The 20,531-nt window shown below is 45.2% G+C and overlaps 1 protein-coding gene across 1 annotated transcript in view; it reads left to right on the forward strand.

Annotated features, from left to right (window-relative positions):
- Nucleotides 1-7,790: 7,790 nt before the first annotated feature.
- LOC118930319 (transmembrane emp24 domain-containing protein 11) overlaps nt 7,791-20,531 on the forward strand; it is a 44,393-nt gene continuing 31,652 nt past the window's right edge. The window contains exon 1 of the mRNA XM_036921480.2: nt 7,791-8,347. Within this exon, the coding sequence (XP_036777375.2) occupies nt 8,104-8,347 (244 nt within the window). The 5' untranslated portion in view covers nt 7,791-8,103. The remainder of the gene's footprint in view (nt 8,348-20,531) is intronic.

Here is a 20,531-nt window from a genome sequence, read left to right on the forward strand (position 1 = left end):
AAAAGTAAACTAAAAAAATCAAAGACCTGCATGTAAGTCATGAAACCATAAACTCTTAGAAGAAAACATAGGCAAAAATCTCTTGAATATAAACATGAGCAACTTTTTCAGGAATGCATCTCCTTGGGCAAGGGAAACAAAATAAAAAATGAACAGATGGGACTACATCAAGCTAAAAAGCTTCTGTACAGCAAAGGACACCATCAGCAGAACAAAAAGGCATCCTACAGTATGGGAGAATATATTTGTAAATGACATATCTGACAAGGGGTTAACACCAAAAATATATAAAGAACTCACATGCCTCAATACCCAAAAAGCAAATAACCCAATTAAAAAATGGAGGATCTGAACAGACACTTCTCCAAAGAAGAAATTCAGATGGCCAACAGACACATGAAAAGATTCTCCACATCACTAATCATCAGGGAAATGCAACTTAAAACCAAAATGAGATGTCACCTCACACCAGTTAGGATGGCCAAACATAGAAAAGACTAGGAACAACAAATGCTGATGAGGATGCGGAGAAAGGGGAACCCTCCTACACTGCTGGTGAGAATTTATATTAGTTCAACCATTGTGGAAAGCAATATGGAGGTTCCTCAAAAAACTAAAAATAGGAATACCATTTTATCTGGGAATTCCACTCCTAGGAATTTATCCAAAGAAAACAACTTCTCAGATTCAAAATGACATATGCTCCCCTGTTTGTCGAAGCACTATTTACAATAGCCAAGATATGGAAGCAACCTAAGTGTCCATCAGTAGACGAATGGATAAAGAAGATGTGGTACATATACACAACGGAATACTATTCAGCCGTAAGAAAAAACAAATCCTACCATTTGCAGCAACATGGATGGAGCTAGAGGGTATTATGCTCAGTGAAATAAGTCAGGCAGAGAAAGACAAATACCAAATGATTTCCCTTATTTGTGGAGTATAACAACAAAGCAAAACTGAAGGAACAGAAAAGCAGCAGACTCACAGACTCCAAGAAGGGACTAGTGGTTACCAAAGGGGAGGGGTGGGGAGGGAGGGAGAAGGGGATTGTGGGGTATCATGATTGGTGCACATGGTGTGTGGGGGGTCACAGGGAAGACAGTGTAGCTCAGAGAACACAAATAGGGACTTTGTGGCATCTTATTACACTGATGGACAGTGACTGCAATGAGGTCCGGGGGGCTTGATAATAAGGGTGAATGTAATTTAAAAAATTCTTTAGAGGGATTTTAAGACAGATTTTAGCAGGCAGAAGAATCAGTGGGCTTGAAGATTCAACAATGGAAATTATTGAGTTTCAGGAACAGAAAGAAAAAAGATTAAAGAGAAGTGAGGAGAGCCCAAGGGGCCTGTGGGATGCCATTCAGTGGACCAAACATATATGCAGAGGGGGTCCCAGGAGGAGGAGAGAGAGAGGACCAGAGAGAACTTGCAGAAATGATGGCTGACAACTTCTGGAATCTGATGAAAAACATTAATATAAACATCCAAGAAGCTCAATAATTACAGGTAAGATGAACTCAAAGAGACCCACATCAAGACACAGTATAATCAGACTTTTAAAAGGCAAAGAGAGAATCTTGAAAGCAGAAAGAGAAGCAAATTGTCACATACAAAGGATCTTTAATAAGATTATTAGCAGATTTTTTCATCAGAAATTTTGGAGACCAGAAATAACTATTAAAAGTGCCAAAAGAAAAAAAAACTGTCAACCAAGAATCCTTTATCTGGCAAAACTGTCCTTCAAAACTGAGGAAGAAATTAAGACATTCCCAGACAACCAAAGCTGAGGGAGTCTGTGAATGCCAGATGTGTCCTGGAGGAAATGCTCTGGGAGTCCTGCTGGGGCAATGAGAGGACCCCAGACGGGGACTGGAAGTGACTGGAGAAATAAAGACCTCAGCCAAGGCAGATACTGGGTACATGGGTAATTATAAAAGCTAGTATGATTGTAACAACAGTTTGTAAATCCACATTCTCTTTTCCTCATAATTTAGAGATTAATACATTTAAAGAAAAAATATTATTAGTTTTAAAACTAATATTATTGTAACTGATCTGTAAACAAGTCTCATTTCCTATATAAGATAAGGAAGACACTAATGCATTTAAAATAATTATTAGTTTATATTTTGAGGTGCACAATGTATAAATATGTAATTTTGTGACATCAACAACTGAAAGAGAGCTGTAAGGAGCAAAGGTTTATATGTTATTGAAGTTAAGATAGCATTAAGTCAAATTAAACTGTTAAAACTTTAGGATGCTAAATGTAATCCCCTTAGTAACCACAAAGAAAATAGCTATAGAATATACACAAAAGGTAATGAGAAAGGAATTTAAACATTTCATTGTGGGGAAAAAAAATCAACTAAACACAAGAGAAGATAGAAATGCAGGAAATGAAAGATAAAATGGCTATAAGGCATATAGAAAACAAATAGCACAATGACAGAATATAAGTCCATTCTTACCAATAATTACTTTAAATATGAATGGACTAAACTCTCCAATCAAAAGACAGAGATTGGCAGAATGGATAAAAACACATGATCCAACTATATGACCCTGTTGAGATGCAAAGACACAAACATGTTGCAAGTAAAAGGATAGGAAAATGTATTCCAAGCAAATAGTAACCAAACAGAGCAGGGGTGGCTATACTAATATCAGACAAAATAGACTTTAAGTCTAAAATGATTACAAGAGATCAACAAGATCATTATATATTAATAAAAGTTTCAGTATAAGGAAATACAACAATTATAAACATTTACACACCTAATAACAGAATATCAAACTATATAAAGCAAAAATTGATGAAATTGAAGGGACGAATAGCAAGTTTTATTCTAACAGTTGGAGACTTCAATATGTCACTCACAATAATGGACAGAACAATCAGGCAGAAGACGAGTAAATACCACAATAAACCAGCCATATGTGGCAGACACATGTAGGACACCACCTGACAGCAGCATGCAGATTCTTCTCGAGGGCACATGGGACGTTTTCCAGAATAGACCACATGTTAGGCCACAAATTAAGTCTCAGTAGATTTTTGAAAATAGGCATCACATGAAGCATCTTCTCTGGCCACAACAGGATGGAGTCAGAAATCAACAACAACAGTAAAATTGAAACATTCACAAATTTGTGGAAATTAAACAGCACACTCTCAAACTAACAGATCAATGAAGAAATCACAAGGAAATGAGAAAATACTTACAAACCAATGAAAACACACGTTAGGCTGGAGAAAGGAAAAACAAGGACATGCAAACAGAACAGAGAGATGCCAAAGGGGGAGAACAGACCAGACCCCAAAGTCCGTGCCATATATGGAAAGGGGGCAGCTCTCCCTGAAGTCCATCCTGATGTGCCAACTAAGACCCAGATGTCAGCCTCCTCCCTCTTGGAAGGAAAGAAGTTTCTAGTTGTCTATTATGTCACCTTTAGCCAATCATACCTCTCCACGCCCCCTAGGATAGCTTGCCCACTCCTCCCCCTCCTGATCCCTTATAATCTCCCCACCTCCCTAACGGGGTGTGACTTCTCTGGCCTCTGACAATAAGGCCACAGAACCTCACCTGGGGGTATTTAAATAAATTACCTGGCCCTTTGTTGCCTCTCTTTGCCTGCTTATTCCGGCTAGAATTTATCTTACAACACACACACATACCATATCAAAACTTACGGGATGCAGCTAAGAGGGGACATTTATAGCTATACATATTTTAAGAAAATAGGAAAGATCTCAAATCAGCACTATAACTTTATAAATTAAGGAACTAGAAAAAGAACAAACTACACCCAAAGCTAGCAGAAGGAAGGAAATAATAAAAACCGAAGCACAGATAAACAAAATAGAGAATAGAAATACAATAGAGAAAATCAATGAAGCCAAAAGTGAGCTCTTTGAAAACATCAAAATTGAGGAACCTTTAAGTAGATGGACCAAGAAAAAAAGAGGGAGGCCTCAAATCACATGAGAAATGGAAGCAGGGACATTAAAACCGACAGTACAGAAATAAAAAGGATTATAAGAAGTCATGAAAAATTGTACACCAACAAATTGGATAACCTACACGAAATGGACAAATTGCTTGGAACACAAAACCTACTAGCACTAAATCATGAAGAAATAGAAAATGTGAATAGGACTATAACTAGTGAGGAGACTGAATCAGTAGAAAATCGTTCAACAAAAAAATTGGATAGGATGGCTTCAGTGGTGTGTTCTAGAGAACATTTAAAAAGGAACTAATAACACTCCTTCAAAAACTTCTCAAAAAAAAATTAAGAGGAGGGAACACATCCCAGCTCATTCTTTGAGGCCAGCATTGCCCTGAGCCAAGGCATCAAAGATACTGTGGGAAGAGGTAACTAAGTACCAACATCCCTTATAAGCACTGATGCAGAAGTGCTCAACAAAATACTAGCAAACAAAACTCAGCAGTGTATTAAAAGCATATATCATACACCAGGACCAGGTGGTATTTATTCCTGGAATGCAAGCATGGCTCAATATATGAAAGTTGACGAATGTAACAAGACACATCAATAGAATGAAGGTTAAAGAAAAAACCCATGATCACCTCAGCTGGTGAAGAAAAAGCATTTGACAAAATTCAAATTGATGCAAAAAATATTTGACAAAATTTCATGACAAAAATACTCAAAAAACTAGGCATAGAAGGAAACTACCTCAACATAATAAAAGCCATAAATGAAAAACCCACTGTGAACATCACACTTAGTAGCAAAAGACCAAAAGCCTCTCCTGTAGGATCAGGAACAAGGCCAGGGTGCCCACCCTCACCACTTCCGGCCGGTACGGTACTGGCATTTCAAGCCAGAGCCATCAGACGGGGGAAAAAAAGAAAGAAAAGGCATCTAAACTGGGAATGAAGAGGTAAAACATTCTCTGTTTACAGATGACCTTGTGTGTAGAAAGCTCTAAAGATTCCATAAAAAACTTATTAGAGCTAATAAATGAATTCAAGACACAAAAATCAGTTGCATTTCTATACATGAACAACGAACAATCTAAAACAATAATCTGAAATTTGAAAAAATGATTACAAAATAATTTCATTTACAGTAGCATCAAAAAGAAGAAAATACTTAAGAATTAACATAACCAAGGAGGTGGGAGACTTGTACAATGAAAGCTACATTGCTGAAAGAAATTAAAGACGTAAATGGAAACACCCTGTGTTCACGTATTGAAAGACTTAATATTGTAAAAACGTCAATAGTACCCAAAGCCATCTGCAGATTCACTGCAGTCCTTATCAAAATCCCAATGCTGCTTTATCAGATTAGAAAAGTTCATCCCAAAATTCATATGGAATCTCAAGGGACTTGTAGTAGTCAAAACAATCTTGATGAAGAGCGCACTTGTTACTCTTGCTTAGAAGTCTGACCCAGAGTCTAATGGCGCCTGTAGCCCCACACACCAGTCTGCAGGCAACAGGAGGAAGAGCAAGTCCACCTTGCCACGCAGAGCTGGTCCACATGCCAGCAGCATCGGCTCTGGCCCGACTCCGGAATCAGAATGTGCATGTCACCAGGGACCCAGGAGCTTCAGGAACACATGACATGTGTGCAGTGCCGAGGACACTTCTGAACACTTCCACGTACATCTGGGGTGTAGATAACTCTGAGATGATTAACCTTATCTCTAACAATCTTTAACCAGGAAAAATGCTGGTTGGGGGGAAGGGGGACCCTACAGAATAAAAATTTAAGACACGTAACAGCCAAATGCAATGTGTGGATTCTGTTTAGGCACCGATTCAGATAAATCAACTATAAAAAGGCCTTTCAAGATAATCACGGAAATTTGACTTTGAACTGGCTATTAGATGATAGTAAGAAACCAACATTGTTAGGTGTCGTAACAGCATGGTGATTTTAAGGTTTGTTTTTTATTAAGTCCTTACTAGTTAGAGATGCATATTGAAGTGCTGATGGGTGAAAATGTCCTCTGATCTGGAATTTGCTTTAAAATACTCCACAGGAAAAAAATTTGTTAGTGTTAACAATCTTTTTAAAAGAAAAAAGACTGAAGTTCATCACACAATTCTCAGTTTTGTGTGCTTAACATTTTCCATAATTAAGAGTTCCTGGAAGTGAGCGGAGGGGGAGAAGTGGAGACAGCCCATCTGGACAACCCCTTCAAGGTGCTGGGCTGCAGGGTGATAATGATGGCCCACTTTATGTGGTGTCTGCACGTACCGGGGGCTGTTCTCAGCACTCTAGATACAGCATTTCATCTCTGCAACTACGCCATAAAGTGGGTATTATCATCCCAATCTTGTGGCTGAGGAAGTGGAGGCAGAGAGCAATTAAGCAGCTTATCCAAGGTCACAAAGTAAGCAAGTGGCAGAGAAGATGAGCCCAGACAGTGGCCCCAGAGTGGAGGCCTGTAAACACCACACTGTAGGGCTCCTCAGTGAGAAAGCATTGGCGGTTGCTATGATCTAAGTGTGAACCCTCAAAATTCACATGCTAGAACCCCTACAGGCAATGTGATAGTATCAGGAGGTGGGCCTTTAAGAGGTGATTAATCATGAGGGTGAATCTCACAAATGGGAGCAGTGTCCTCACAAAGAGGCCCCATGGAGCTGCACTGCCCCGTGTGCTATGTGAGGATGCCGTGAGCAATCTACAACCCAGAAGAGGGTGCTCACCGGAAACCCACCGTGCTGGCGTCCGGATCTCAGACTTCCAGCCTGCAGAGCTGGGAGGAGTAAATGTCTGTGGTTTATGAGCTACGCAGTCTGCCCTGTTTTGTTTGAGGAGCTCAAACAGACTAATAGAGTGGTCGGGGGAGGCTAGGGCAGAGGGGCTGGGCTCCAGGAGGAAGGCAAAGGCTGGAGCCCCAGGAACCAAGCTTCCCGAGGACAAGAAGATGGGCTCCAGTGCCAGGAGGGGCTGAGGGTGGCGTCCCAGAGGGAGACAGCTATGGGCCTTGTGCCTGACAGCCCACTGCCTGCAGTAGGGAGGCACCCAACAGGGGCGCCACCTGGTGCCGGAAACACCAACAGCCACACCCTTTCCCCAAGTGCCTGAGGGGTGCTAGGTACAGGTAAGGCCTCATCTACGCCCTGCCACCCTGCTGTGAGGCAGATGCCACCACCACATCCCTGCCTCACAGACCCCAGCCCTGGGCCCTGCTGACCTGCCAGCGCTCACCCAGCTGAAGAGCAGTCCGCCGAGGTGACCCAGGCCCCAGGAGCCGACCTCTTACTCCAGACCGTGCTGCTGCATTTTCCCCATCGTCCCACTTGTCTCAAGAGTATCGTAATTACTCGCTGGGAAGCATTCTTTTGCTAGGTCACTCACATTTTAAAAAATGAGTGTATGCAAAAACAGATGAAACCCACATTAGGTCTACAGTCTCTTAACTGCACTCTCGGGCATCGAGTCCCCAGTTTTCGTGATGCAGTGACGTGGCTGTCTTCCCACGTGAGATGTTACCCAGGGGTGGAGCTGGCTGACGGTGCAGGGGACCTCTCTGTGTGAACTTTGTATGAGTATATAAGTATTTGGAAATAAAAGGCTTAAAAAGAAAACATTGCATGCCAGAGATGAAAGGACCGAATGCATCATCCTGGGTGAGTTTAACTCCTTTTTCACGACAAAACAGACTCTCCATCAGGGTGCGGCCTCAGTTAAACCCAGGCTTCCCTGGCAGCCCACTTCCTCCTGCCCACACGCCCACACCCGCCTCCTCGCCCCACACCCACGTGCCTCCCCTGCGCGCCCCTCCTCTCATTTTCACCATCTTCACTTCCTTCTCCCTCACCTGCTGAGCAGTGGAAACAACCAGTAAACGGCCGTGCCAGCTGGTCCCCAGGGCCAGCGTGGCCGTCACGGGGCACCTGCCGGCCTCGGCCCTTTGGGCTCCTCTGGGCTCGCGCCCCGCCCCTCCTTGTCCTCCGTTCCATTTGAACACATCAAGATTCTTACAAAGGAACAGATCAGGAGGAATTCTGACGTTATCGTGTTTGGAAAGGCCCCAAGGTTCAGGCGTCTTTTTATCTTGTTTCCTGGGATTTGCTGCAATCACTCGGCAAGTATAACCACATGTTACTTCTCACAGAAATCGATTTGCAAAGTCACGCAGGGAAACACACAGCAAGCCCCGCCACTCTCAGCCCACCGACTTCAAGGAGAGACCTGCCGGGAGCGGCGGTGGCAGCGACAGAAATGCGGGTGCTGACACTTTTAAGTCTTTGTTTTTCACCTTTAGCGGCTTTTTACTTCCACGCAGGGGAACGAGAGGAGAGATGCATACTGAAAGACGTCCCCAGCGACACCTTGGTAACAGGTAGGTGGGTGGGTGTCTGCTGAATGGTGGACACAAGGCGCTGTTCCTGTTCTTAGGCTGATGTGACGCGTACGTTATCCGGCAGTGAGAACCACGTGGGATGGTCTTCCCCGGAGATAGCGTGACACCGTACAGTCCAAGCTTGATTTGGTTTCCTAAGGTCAGGTTTCCTTAAGTAAAAGAATCTCTGATGTCGTTAATCATGCTAATTGTGGTGAATTCTCCAAAGATCTGTGCGGTCTTGAGACCAGCCTAGTGAAACAGGACAGAACAGCAGAAGTTGATGTGTCTCTGAACTTCAGCCCCCTGGAGCTCCACAAGGCCCTGTGGGGAGGAACACCCTGCAGGGGGAGGCCTGCATGCGCAGAGCTGAGACTGCCCCCAAGCCCAGTGCCCGTGGGGCCTGCGTCACCAGTGAGTCCCGTGCATTTCCCGCTGCCACCAAGGACACACACGCACAGCTGAGCTTGACTGGCCGTCTGGGAAGGAAACTGGTGCCCACCGTCTCAGAATTGTACAGAGAATCCGGTACGATATTTAACACTCAAGTCGGGCTGACACCAAATTCTGTGACTGTAATGAAAAAAAAAAGAAAAGCAGCAGGGCCTAGCCCCAGTAGTACTCCCCGAACATGCTCGCCATGCGCTTGTATATCCCATCTGATCCTGCGCTGGGAAGTCAGATTCTCCCTCAGTTCATCCCGGCCATTACATTCGGGTGTTCTGCTTCAAGGAGTGATGGCCCAGCCTGCGAACACTCAAATACATGCCCAAGGGTGGAGGCAAAGAGGGGCTCCGTGTGAGGCAGAGCTTTGGGGTGAGCAGAATGGGGAGGCAGATGGGGGGCCGCTGGGCAGCTCCAGGCCCCATTGCTGCTGAAGTTACCCAGCTGGGGGCTGTGGCGAGCGACTGGTACTGCCCAAATCCAAACCCAATCTCTGCCTCATGGTAGCTGTGTGCCCTTGAGCCAGCTGCTTAATCTCTCTGCCTCATTTGTCAGATGGGATAAAATGAGACCTATTCCTTCTGTTTGCGATGAAGACTGAATTAATGTCTGCAAAGCTTAGAAGCCAGCCACACACACGAAGGTGCTGTGTGTGCTCAGAGTCCTGCCCCCTCTCACGCACTCCAGATCCCGGGTGCAGAGCTCTGTAGCAGCAGGTCATTTTCCTAGTAACTTGGAAATGTTTCAGCTCACATCTGAGGAGGCAAAGCAGGAGTGTGAGGGCCAGGAGTAGCCTGCCCACCCTGCCTGCTGCCTCGTGCCCGCCAGCTGGAGGGCCCTGACCCAAGACACACCCATGGCAGTGAGACCGGGGAACCCCTGACCCACTGGAGCGGTCCGAGGCAGGAAGGCAAACGCAGCAAGATGGTGCTCCGCAACCATGCGGAGGGCAGGCCTCAGTCCGGCCGGCTACTCCTCCCAAGTCCAGAGCTGCTCTGTCCCGCCCTCTCCCCATGCACATGCAGGGTGGCCCTTCCGTGTCCTGCCCTGGCTCTTCTCTGACTCCAGGCACCCGCCCCCACCTTCTCAAGCCTCTGTCTCTGTCCTCCCCACTCTGCAGTCTCTTTGCCATTACTCCCACATAACCAAAAGCCGCTGAAATTACAGGCAAATTTGGAAACATGTCAGGCCATTTAAAAGAGAGATGGTCCTGAAGTCCCAGAATGTATAATATGCTAATAGAGAAGAAATGGGAAAAAATGCTTGATTAATCAAAAAAAAGGCAAGAAAAAAGGGATAAAGGAACAGGAACAAAGAGGTAGGTGACAAACAAGCTTCAGTATAGCAGGCTTAGACCCAACTACATTTCACGCCACATCACGTGTAAATGCACAGACTCTCCGAGGAAAAGACAAGAACTGTCAGACTGGATCTGAAAACAAAGCAACTGTATGCGGTTTCCAAATGAGACACTTTAAATATAAGGAAAGGTTCAATGGAAAAGAATTGGAAGAGACACACCATGTAAATATGAACCAAAAGAAAGCGGAGGTATTCAAAGCAGACTTTAAAAAGATAAATTCCTAGAGTTAAAGAGATGCACAAATTACTGACGCTGGGTTTAGTACAAGAGGCATGGTTTGGAGGAGTTTCATGCTTGACTGTGGTGAACTTCTACAAGAATTTTGAACACAAGAGACCATCAGTTAAGCCTCTATTCTTATCATTATTTTTCCTTTAACTATGGTTGTATCTTTAATCATAAGCCCATTTGATGTGCCAAATAATACCATAGCACACACCAAAATACATGTCTTCAGCATTTCCTTTAAGAGCCCCTTTTATGGAAACATTTCACTGCATATTTATTCTCGGCTTCTTTTGTTCATTAAGTGCTGCAAGCCCATTCCTACAGCCAGGAGCTCGGCTCGGCTCATCTGCTTGCCGCATTCACACAGACCTGGCTCGGGGCCTCTGCGTGTCCAGGCTGCCTGTGCTGGGAGGTGGTGGCTCCTGCCCCCTGTCACTGAGCCACTGCAAAACAGTCGTTGCCCAGGAAATCTCTTTTGCTTAGTGCACACTCAGTGGTAAACGCACATGCCGAACGCTACTTGGTTAAGAAGTGTGATCCAGAATAAGCTTGCATTTAATTTTTAGATGGCCATTAAAATTAAAAAACAAATTTCAAAATTTCCTGGAGCTCTGAGGGGACCTGAGACCATCCAGGCAGATCATACACCAGCTACGTGTCATTTCTCTCTTCACAGCTCTGAGGTCCAGTGGGGTCCAATGAAATACACCCACCTAGAAAGTCCAAGTCCAGAGAGCAGCCTCAGAGCCAGTCATCAGAATCTACCAAAAAGTATGTTTTTGCTCACTGGACTAAAAATATACTGCAAGGCATTTGAGGAATTAGCCTTCTGCCTTCCCAAGGTGGAGGCAGCTCAGCACCAGAGGAGGACAGAGTCGAAGACCGCTTGGCCTTCCCTGCCGAAGGGCCTGGAGACTTGCACCCACTGCCGTGTATGGAGAGTGGAGCTCATACCGGCCCGAGAGCAGTGATGCACCTGCCATGACCGCGGCCGGCCTCAGGTGCCCTCCGATACCAGTTCCCACCTGCCTGGGCTCTGTCTCCAGCTCTGCCAGCTCGGCCTAGCAGGGTCTGCCCTAAGCCACCCGAGAAGCAGGTGTGGCTCTAATGCCAGCTCAAACGCCTCTCTGAAAGGGAGGAACTTGCCTGGGAAGCAGAGGAGGCCCACGTTCCCCTACTGGAGGCCGAGAGGGGGACGGAACAGAACCTGCCTGTCAGGCCCCTGAGCCGAACGCAGGATAAGAGGTCGTTGCTTTGTGAACTTGCTTAGAGACGTCAGAGTCAGATATAGTCTGTATTTTGACATTGTTTCAAATTCCAGAAAGTCTTTAATAAAAGAGGGAGCAAGGTCTTTCTTTCCAGGACAGACGAGGAGCGGGGAGAGAGCCCTGGGGGGGCAGCTGTGTACATGCTGGCCTCATGAGTTTAAAACCATTTATTCGTTAGTCCTTGGAGACACTTTTAAAAATAAGGCTGTTAGTCCTCATAAAAGGCAGGTACCAAGAGAAAGGGAGAGGCACTGTGGACACAGCGATCATGATGTGGGGAACAGTCATAACCAGAAAAAAATTAGAATTTGGAACTAAAGAAATTTTGCCTCTGGTGGCATCCTTTCAAAGAGTCCCCAGATATGACTCTCACACTCTGCCAAACTACCTGGGTTTTTTGTTCTTTAATTCAGAGTGCAAACCTCACAGAGACAGGGAGATGGGCAAGGTGTGGGCGCCCAGCAAGGGTGGCTATGGGTCTCTGCTGCACTGTGGCAGCCCCCGCTCACGTCCTCATGGGAGACCGCATCCCGCTCAGGGGCACCTTCTGGGCTGCTCTCTGCAGCCAACCCCAAGCTGAAGATTCAAGCACAAGTACCCCATTAAGGAGATGCTTCCAGGGGAGAGAGGGACAAACCCTGGGCCAGGTGAGGCTGCAGGTGAAGCCCAGGGGGACCTGAGCCCAGGGGACTCAGGGGCAGGAGGAGATGCCACTGCAGACACACAACCCCACACTCCACTTCTGGGCAGACGCCCAAGGGGACAAAGACCGGGACTCATGCACACCGCATGTTGTTCACACAACAGCCAAAGGTGGGAGCGACTCAAGTGTCACCCAGGAGCAGATGGACAGATGCATGGGAGGTGGTCTGTCCACATAATGAAACATATTCCATCACAAAAAAGAGTGAAATGAATAAAAATGAAATTCTGACACGTGCTGCAACATGGATGAACCTTAGGGGCATGATGCTAAATGGAATAACCCATCACAAAAGGGCAAATCCCACATGATCCCACCTATATGGGGTCCCTAGAGTGGTGACATTTTGAAGGCAAAAAGTGAAACAGAGGTGCTGGAGCTGGGGGGAGGGGAAGGGGCGTCACCGCCTGAGTGCGGGCAGGGCTGGGAATGACGAAGCAGTTCCGGGAATGCAGTGGTGACAGGTGCACAGTAGGGCAAACATACTTAATGCCACTGAATTGTACATTTAAAAAATGGTTAAAATGTTACATTTTGTTATGTATATTTTGCCACGATTTTAAAAAACCTAAAAAAATAGTTGGGTAATATATCCCAGAGTTTGTCTCAGCCCCAGGCGGAAGAGCTGGGCATTTGCCGCATGCGCCATTGGCTGGCTTTAGGGCACAGGCTTCTAAAGCCCCCGGGCCCTTCCCGTTCTCTGTGAGTGCACACGGCGCCCCCTCAGGTCACAGGCCACAGAAAGCACGCCAAAGCCAGAGGGGGGCAAACAGAGCTGGAAAAGGACCTGGAGGGGCCCGGTGGGACAGTGTCCACCCTGGTGGTGCTGGCTTGAATCATGGCCCCTTTGCTCCCTGGCCAAGGGAGAGTGCCTCGGCCTCTGGGGCGACTGATTTCTCCTGACAGGCCCTTTGCAAACACCATGGTTTCCAATGATGCCAGTTTGAGAGAAGTGTCTGCACTCCCAAACTCTTCTCCTCAGTGAAGAAGTGAAGAAATGGCAGATGTCTGAGGATAAACATAAAGGGACAGATGTGCTCAGCCTCTACAGCGCAGCAACAGCCAGCATGGAGGACTGCCCAGCACCCACGAGACAGAGAGATGGGCTTCCCAGGAGCAGGGACACAAATAGCCAGGAGACCAGTGGAAAGGCACTCCATCTGTATCACTAGGAAAACCCGAGCCACGCCCAGTGAGATGCAACCACAAGCCCACCAAACGCCAAAATGGAAAAGAAGGTACCGGGTGTGCAGGCACATTGGGCCTCACACACACCAGGCATGGGCACCACCACGGCTCTGGCATCCACTGAAGCTGGATGGCAGGTACACCCCGAGACCCAGGTAAGTGCAGGAAATTCCTGACAGAAACTCATATGTGTGTTCACACGCACATAAATCTTCATGGCCAAAAACGATACTGTCCAGATGCCACCACTGGGCAAGTGCAGGTGACACGGTCACCCCCCCGTAAGACGCTGCTATGCAGCATGGACAACGGGCAGCCCACCCCTCCAGGAGGCAACACGAAGACACGTGGACTAGGACTGCCACAAGAGGTCACACGCTCACACAGACAAAGGCAGCCTTCTTCAGCGGCGGCCCGTTCGGCGGGTTGCACAATGAGGGGCATGGGGGCATCTGGGATGCGCACGTGTCGCCAGGGGTTCGGTTTCCACGCTTGCTGAGCTGAGCTCTGAGGCCGTGGGTGCCGAACATGGTGCGTGTGGCCGCCTCCTGTCGGCAGCACTCCCTCCGCACGAAGCCCCAGCCGGGCCAGGGTTCCTGGAAACTGGGCTGCCCCAAAGCTCAGCAAGGACTACGTTTTGGTTTTAAACACACACACACACACACACACACACACACACACACACACACACACACACACACACACGGCGCCCTGTGGAAGGGGTGGTATGGCTTGTGCCAGGGCCCTCGAGGCAGAATCAGGCTGAGTCTAATCCTGGCTCCGCCTTCACCAGCCGGGCGGTCTTAGGGAACTCGCCTGGCCCCTCTGCCTTGGCCTCATCTGTAAAGGTCGGTATTACCACAGGACTTCACTGGGCTGTAGGACTCACTGGGAGTGGAGGGAAAACTGCACTGTTAAAGCCCAATACTAACGTAAGAATAGTTACCAAGCGCTGATATAATGCACGACGCAGTCTACAATATTAACTTGCTGACTCTTCATACCTGAGACATCCCGTGGGGACAATGAGGCACAGACCGGCTCAGTGCCCTGCCTAAGTGTCCCTGTTCCTGGCCAGAAAGCCCTGCAGCTGTCCTGGCTGGCGGTGAGAAGCAGGACAGGCAGCCCGCTCCTGTCCTGCCGGCCCCACGGACCACCCCCACGGACCACCCCAGCAGGCTGACTCTGCCGCCATCTGGTGGCAGCGAGGGGCATGACCCCTCGCCTTCGCGGCCCTGCCAGCCAGGGACCCCAAGCGGCGGCCCAGGGTGTGCAGACCCTGTTAGAAGCCACCTAAACCCAGCCTCACTCATTCCAGGAACTCAAGGCGATATGCCAGGAACACTGGAGTCTTAATAACGGGCCCAACGGGCCCTCATTAGCTCAAAATCCCTTCCTGAACTTCTGTGGCACACTCCCTCGCCCCACAAACCTTCAGAGAGCTCGGCCACAGGGCAAGCCCTGCCCCCAGCCGAGGGCCAGGCCCCAGGCCCCACCCAGAGGCAGGTGGGAAGGGTGAGTGGGCTGCAGGCCATGTGACCCTTGGCGATGGAAGGACAGGGAGGCCGGTTGGTCCCATAAGGGGCAGGGCAGCCAGCAGAGGGGCAGGGCGGGGCGCTGGGAGAAGCTCAGGAGCGAACTCACAGAGGAACCATCCTTTTGGAGAAAGGGAGAGACACGCACAGGCTGCCACGTGGCCAGCCGCACACATGGAAAACGCCGTGTGCCCGTCGGCCGCTCCAGCAGGGGTGTACGGCCAGGCTGCGGGCTTTCGGGTGAAGGTGGGGATACCTACGCGCACCTGGCATTTCTGTTGCTGCTGGACAGAAAGTTCTAGAAACGGCAAGTGGGTCCTGTTGCTCAAGAAGCTGTCATACTGCCTCTCTACTGCTTTTTTGTGCAGTTCTGCCGATTGCTAAGGACTCAAGTCCCAGCAGCATTTCACTGCATGTATTCTGGACACTGGGGCATTTAGGACAGTTATGTTCACCTCGAGAATAGACCTTTCATCATTATGTAAGGTTCCTCCTCTCTGTCGGTAATTCTCATTGCTCTGAAGTCTACTTTATAGAGCCACTCAAGCATTCTTTTGATTGTCTGAGTGGTATGTCTTTCCTATTCTGTTAGTTTTTGGGGGTTTTTTTTTTGGTATCAGTATACAATCATATGACCAACATTGTGGTTACTAGATTCCCCCCATTATCAAGTTGCCACCACATACATTACAGTCACTGTCCATCAGCATAGTAAGATGCTTGTCTTCTCTGTGCTATACTGCCTTCCCCATGCCCTCCCCCTGTTATGTGTGCTAATCATAATGCCCCTTAATATTCCATTGTGTATATGTACCACATCTTCCTTATCCATTCATCTACTGAATGACACTTAGGTTGCTTCCATTTCTTGGCTATTGTAAATAGTGCTGTGATAAACATAGGTGTGCATATGTCTTTTTCAAACTGGGCTGTTGCATTCTTAGGGTAAATTCCTAGGAGTGGAATTCCTGGGTCAAATAGTATTTGTATTTTTAGTTTTTTGAGGAACCTCCATACTGCTTTCCACAATGGTCTAATTCCACCCATTTTTTAATTGGGTTATTTCCTTTTTGGGTATTGAGGCATGTGAGTTCTTTATATATTTTCGGTGTTAACCCCTTGTCAGATATGTCATTTACAAATATATTCTCCTATACTGTAGGATGCCTTTTTGTTCTGCTGATGGTGTCCTTTGTTGTACAGAAGCTTTTTAGCATGATGTAGTCCCATTTGTTCATTTTTTATTTTGTTTCCCTTGTCCAAGGAGATGCATTCAGGAAAAAGTTGCTCATGATTATATTTAAGAGATGTGTGCCTATGTTTTCTTCTAAGAGTTTTATAGTTTCATGACTTACATTCAGGTCTTTGATCCATTTTTAGTTTATTTTTGTGTATGGGGTTAGATAGTGATCCAGTTTCATTCTTTTGCATGTAGCTGTCCAGTTTTGCCAACACCAGTTGTTGAAGAGGCTGTCATTTCCCCATTGTATGTCCATGGCTCCTTTATCATATATTAACAGACCATATATGCTTGGGTTTATATCTGGGCTCTCTAGTCTGTTCCACTGGTCTGTGGCTCTGTTCTTGTGCCAGTACCAAATTGTCTCGATTACTGTGGCTTTGTAGTAGAGCTTGAAGTTGGAAACCAAGATCGCCCCCCACCCACTTTATTCTTCCTTCTCAGGATTGCTTTGGCTATTTGGAGTCTTCTGTGATTCCATATGAATTTTAGAACTATTTGTTCCAGTTTGTTGAAGAATGCTGTTGGTATTTTGATAGGGATTGCATTGAATCTGTAGATTGCTTTAGGCAGGATGGCCATTTTGACAAAATTAATTCTTCCTACCCAAGAGCATGGGATGAATTTCCAATTATTAGTGTCCTCTTTAATTTCTCTTAAGAGTGTCTAGTAGTTTTCAGGGTATAGGTCTTTCACTTCTGTGGTTAGGTTTATTCCTAGGTATTTTATTCTTTTTGATGCAATTGTGAATGGAATTGTTTTCCTGATTTCTCTTTCTGCCAGTTCATTGTTAGTGTATAGGAAAGCCACAGATTTCTGTGTATTAATTTTGTAACCCGCAACTTTGCTGAATTCAGATATTAGTTCTAATAGTTTTGGAGTGGATTCTTGAGGGTTTTTTATGTACAATATCATGTCATCTGCAAATAGTGACAGTCTGGATTTTCCTTACCAGTCTGGATGCCTTGTATTTCTTTGTGTTGTCTGATTGCTGTGGCTAGGACCTCCAGTACTATGTTGAATAACAGTGGGGAAGTGGGCATCCCTGTCTTGTTCCTGATCTTAGGGGAAAAGCTTTCAGCCTTGAGCTGTTAAGTATGATGTTGGCTGTGGGTTTATCATATATGGCCTTCATTATGTTGAGGTACTTGCCCTCTATACCCATTTTGTTGAGAGTTTTTATCATGAATGGATGTTGAATTTTGTTGAATGCTTTTTCAGCATCTATAGAGATGATCGTGTGGGTTTTGTCCTTTTTGTTGATGTGATAGATGATGTTGATCAATTTTTGAATATTGTACCATCCTTGCATCCCTGGAATAAGTCCCACTTGATCATGATGAATGATCTTTTTGATGTATTTTTGAATTCGGTTTGCTAATATTTTGCTGAATATTTTTGCATCTATGTTCATCAGGGATATTGGTCTGTAATTTTCTTTTTTTGTGGTGCCTTTGCCTGGTTATGGTATTAGAGTGATGTTGGCCTCATAGAATGCATTTGAAAGTATTCCCTCCTCTTCTACTATTTGGAAAACCTTAAGGAGGATGGGTATTAGGTCTTCACTAAATGTTTGGTAAAATTCAGCGGGGAAGCCATCTGGTCCAGGAGTTTTTTTCTTAGGTAGTTTTTTGATTACCAATTCAATTTTATTGCTGGTAATTGGTCTGTTGAGGTTTTGTGTTTCTTCCTGAGTCAGTCTTGGAAGGTTGAATTTTTCTAGAAAATTGTCCATTTCTTCTAGGTTATCGAATTTGTTAGCATATATTTTTTCATAGTATTCTCTAATAATTCTTTGTATTTCTGTGGTGTCCGTAGTGATTTATCCTTTCTCATTTCTGATTCTGTTTATGCATGTAGATTCTCTTTTTTTCTTGATAAGTCTGGCTATGTGGTGTGTGTTTATCTATTTTTTAAATTTTCTTGAAGGGGTTGGTCTATTTTGTTAATTTTCTCAAAGAGCCAGCTCCTGATTTCATTGATTCTCTCTACTGTTTAATTCTCCTCAATTTTATTTATTTATGCTCTGATCTTTATTATGTCCCTCCTTCTACTGACTTTGGGCCTCATTTTTTCTTCTTTTTCTAGTTTCATTAATTGCGAGTTTAGACTGTTCATATAGTATTGTTCTTCTCTCCTGAGGTAGGCCTGTACTGCAATGTATTTCCCTATTAACACAGCCTTCACTGTGTACCACAGATCTTGCAATGTTGTTATTGTTGTCATTTGTCTCCATATATTGCTTGATCTCTGTTTCTATTTGGTCATTGATCCATTGATTATTTAAGAGCATGTTATTAAGCCTACATGTGTTTGTGTGCTTTTTCATTTTCTTTGTGTAATTTATTTCTAGTTTCATACCTTTGTGGTCTGAGAAGTTAGTTGGTACAATTTCAATCCTTCTGAATTTACTGAAGCTCTTCTTTTGGCCTAGTATATGACCTATTATGGAAAATATTCCATGTGCACTTGAGAAGAATGTGTATCCTGCTGCTTTTAGGTGGAATGTTGTGTAGATGTCTGTCAGGTCCATCTGTTCTAGTATGTTTTTTAGTGCCTCTGCATCCTTATTTTCTGTCTGGTTGATATGTCCTTTGGAGTTAGTGGCATGCTGAAGTCTCCTAAAATGAAAGCATTGCATTCTATTTCCCCCTTTAATTGTTAGTATTTGTTTCACATTCATAGGTGATCCTCTTGAAGTGATTCTCTTGTAGGTAGCATATAGACAGGTCTTGTTTTTTTATCCACTCAGTACTATATGTCTTTTGATTGGTGCATTCAATCCATTTACATTTAGGATGATTATTGATAGATATGTGTTTGTTGCCACTGCAGGCTTTTTGTGGTTACCAAAGGTTCAAGGGTAGCTTCTTTACTATCTAATAGTCTAACTTTACTCACTTAGTATGCTATTACAAACACAATTTAAAGGTTCTTTTTTCCCCCCTCCCTTCTTTGTCTACCTCCTCCACTCTTTATATGTTAGGTATCATATACTGAACTCTTTGTGCATCCTTTTGCTGACTTTGGGGGTAGCTGATTTAATTTTGCATTTGCTTAATTAATTGGTCTACTTCCTTTAATGTGGTTTTATTTTCTCTGGTGACAGCTATTTAGCCTTAGGAACATTTCCATCTATAGCAGTCCCTCCAAAGTACACTGTAGAAACAGTTTATGGGGGTAAATTCTCTCAACTTTTGCTCATCTGAAAATTGTTTAACTCCTCCTTCAAATTTAAATGATAATCTTGCTGGGTTAGAGTATTCTTGGTTTGAGGCTCTTCTGTATCATTGCATTAAATATACCATGCCACTCCCTTCTAGCCTGTTAGGTTTCTGCTGAGATGTCTGATGATAGCCTGATGGGTTTTCCTTTGTATGCGATCTTTTTTCTCTCTCTAGCTGCTTTTAATACTCTGTCCTTGTCCTTCATCTTTGCCATTTTAATTATTGTATGTCTTGGTGTTGTCTTCCTTGGATACCTTTTGTTCAGAGATCTGTGTACCTCCATGGCCCAAGAGACTATTTCCTTCCCCAGATTGGGGATGTTTTCAGCAATTACCTCCTCAAAGAGACTTTCTATCCCCTTTTCTCTCTCTTCATCTTCTGGTACCCCTATAATGTGAATATTGGCCCATTTGGATTGGCCACACAGTTCTCTTAATATTCTTTCATTCCTAGAGATACTTTCTTCTCTCTCTGCCTAAGCTTCTTTATATTCCTGTTCTCTGATTTCTATTTCATTTACTGTCTCCTTTACTTAATCTAATCTGCTTTTGAATCCCCCCATTGTGTTTCATTTCAGATATTGTATTTTTCAAACTTTTCTTTCTTGAATTCCTCCCTGAGGTCTTGAATATTTTTCTGTAGCTCTGTGAGCATGTTTATGATTTTTACTTTGAATTCTTTTTCAGGAAGATTAGTGAGTTAAGTTTCACTTGGCCCTCTTTCTGGTGTTTGTGGGATTTTGGTTTGAACCAGGTTCCTTTGACATTTCATATTTATAGGTGGCACCCTGGGTGCCCAGACACTCTATTTCCTGGAGCTTCTCAATCTCTGGAGCAATGGTTTGGGTTGTAGGCGAGTGGCACTTTTGCCTGCTGGGAGGAAAGAGCTCTTTCCTGCTTCCTGGCTTCAGTGCCTGCCTCCACTGCCAGGGCCAGTGGGCCAAGCACACAGGGAGGAGCCTCTATGCTATGCCCTTGTAGCTGCCATA

Source organism: Manis pentadactyla, chromosome 5 (assembly GCF_030020395.1).
Source record: "Manis pentadactyla isolate mManPen7 chromosome 5, mManPen7.hap1, whole genome shotgun sequence".
NCBI classification, from domain to species: domain Eukaryota; kingdom Metazoa; phylum Chordata; class Mammalia; order Pholidota; family Manidae; genus Manis; species Manis pentadactyla.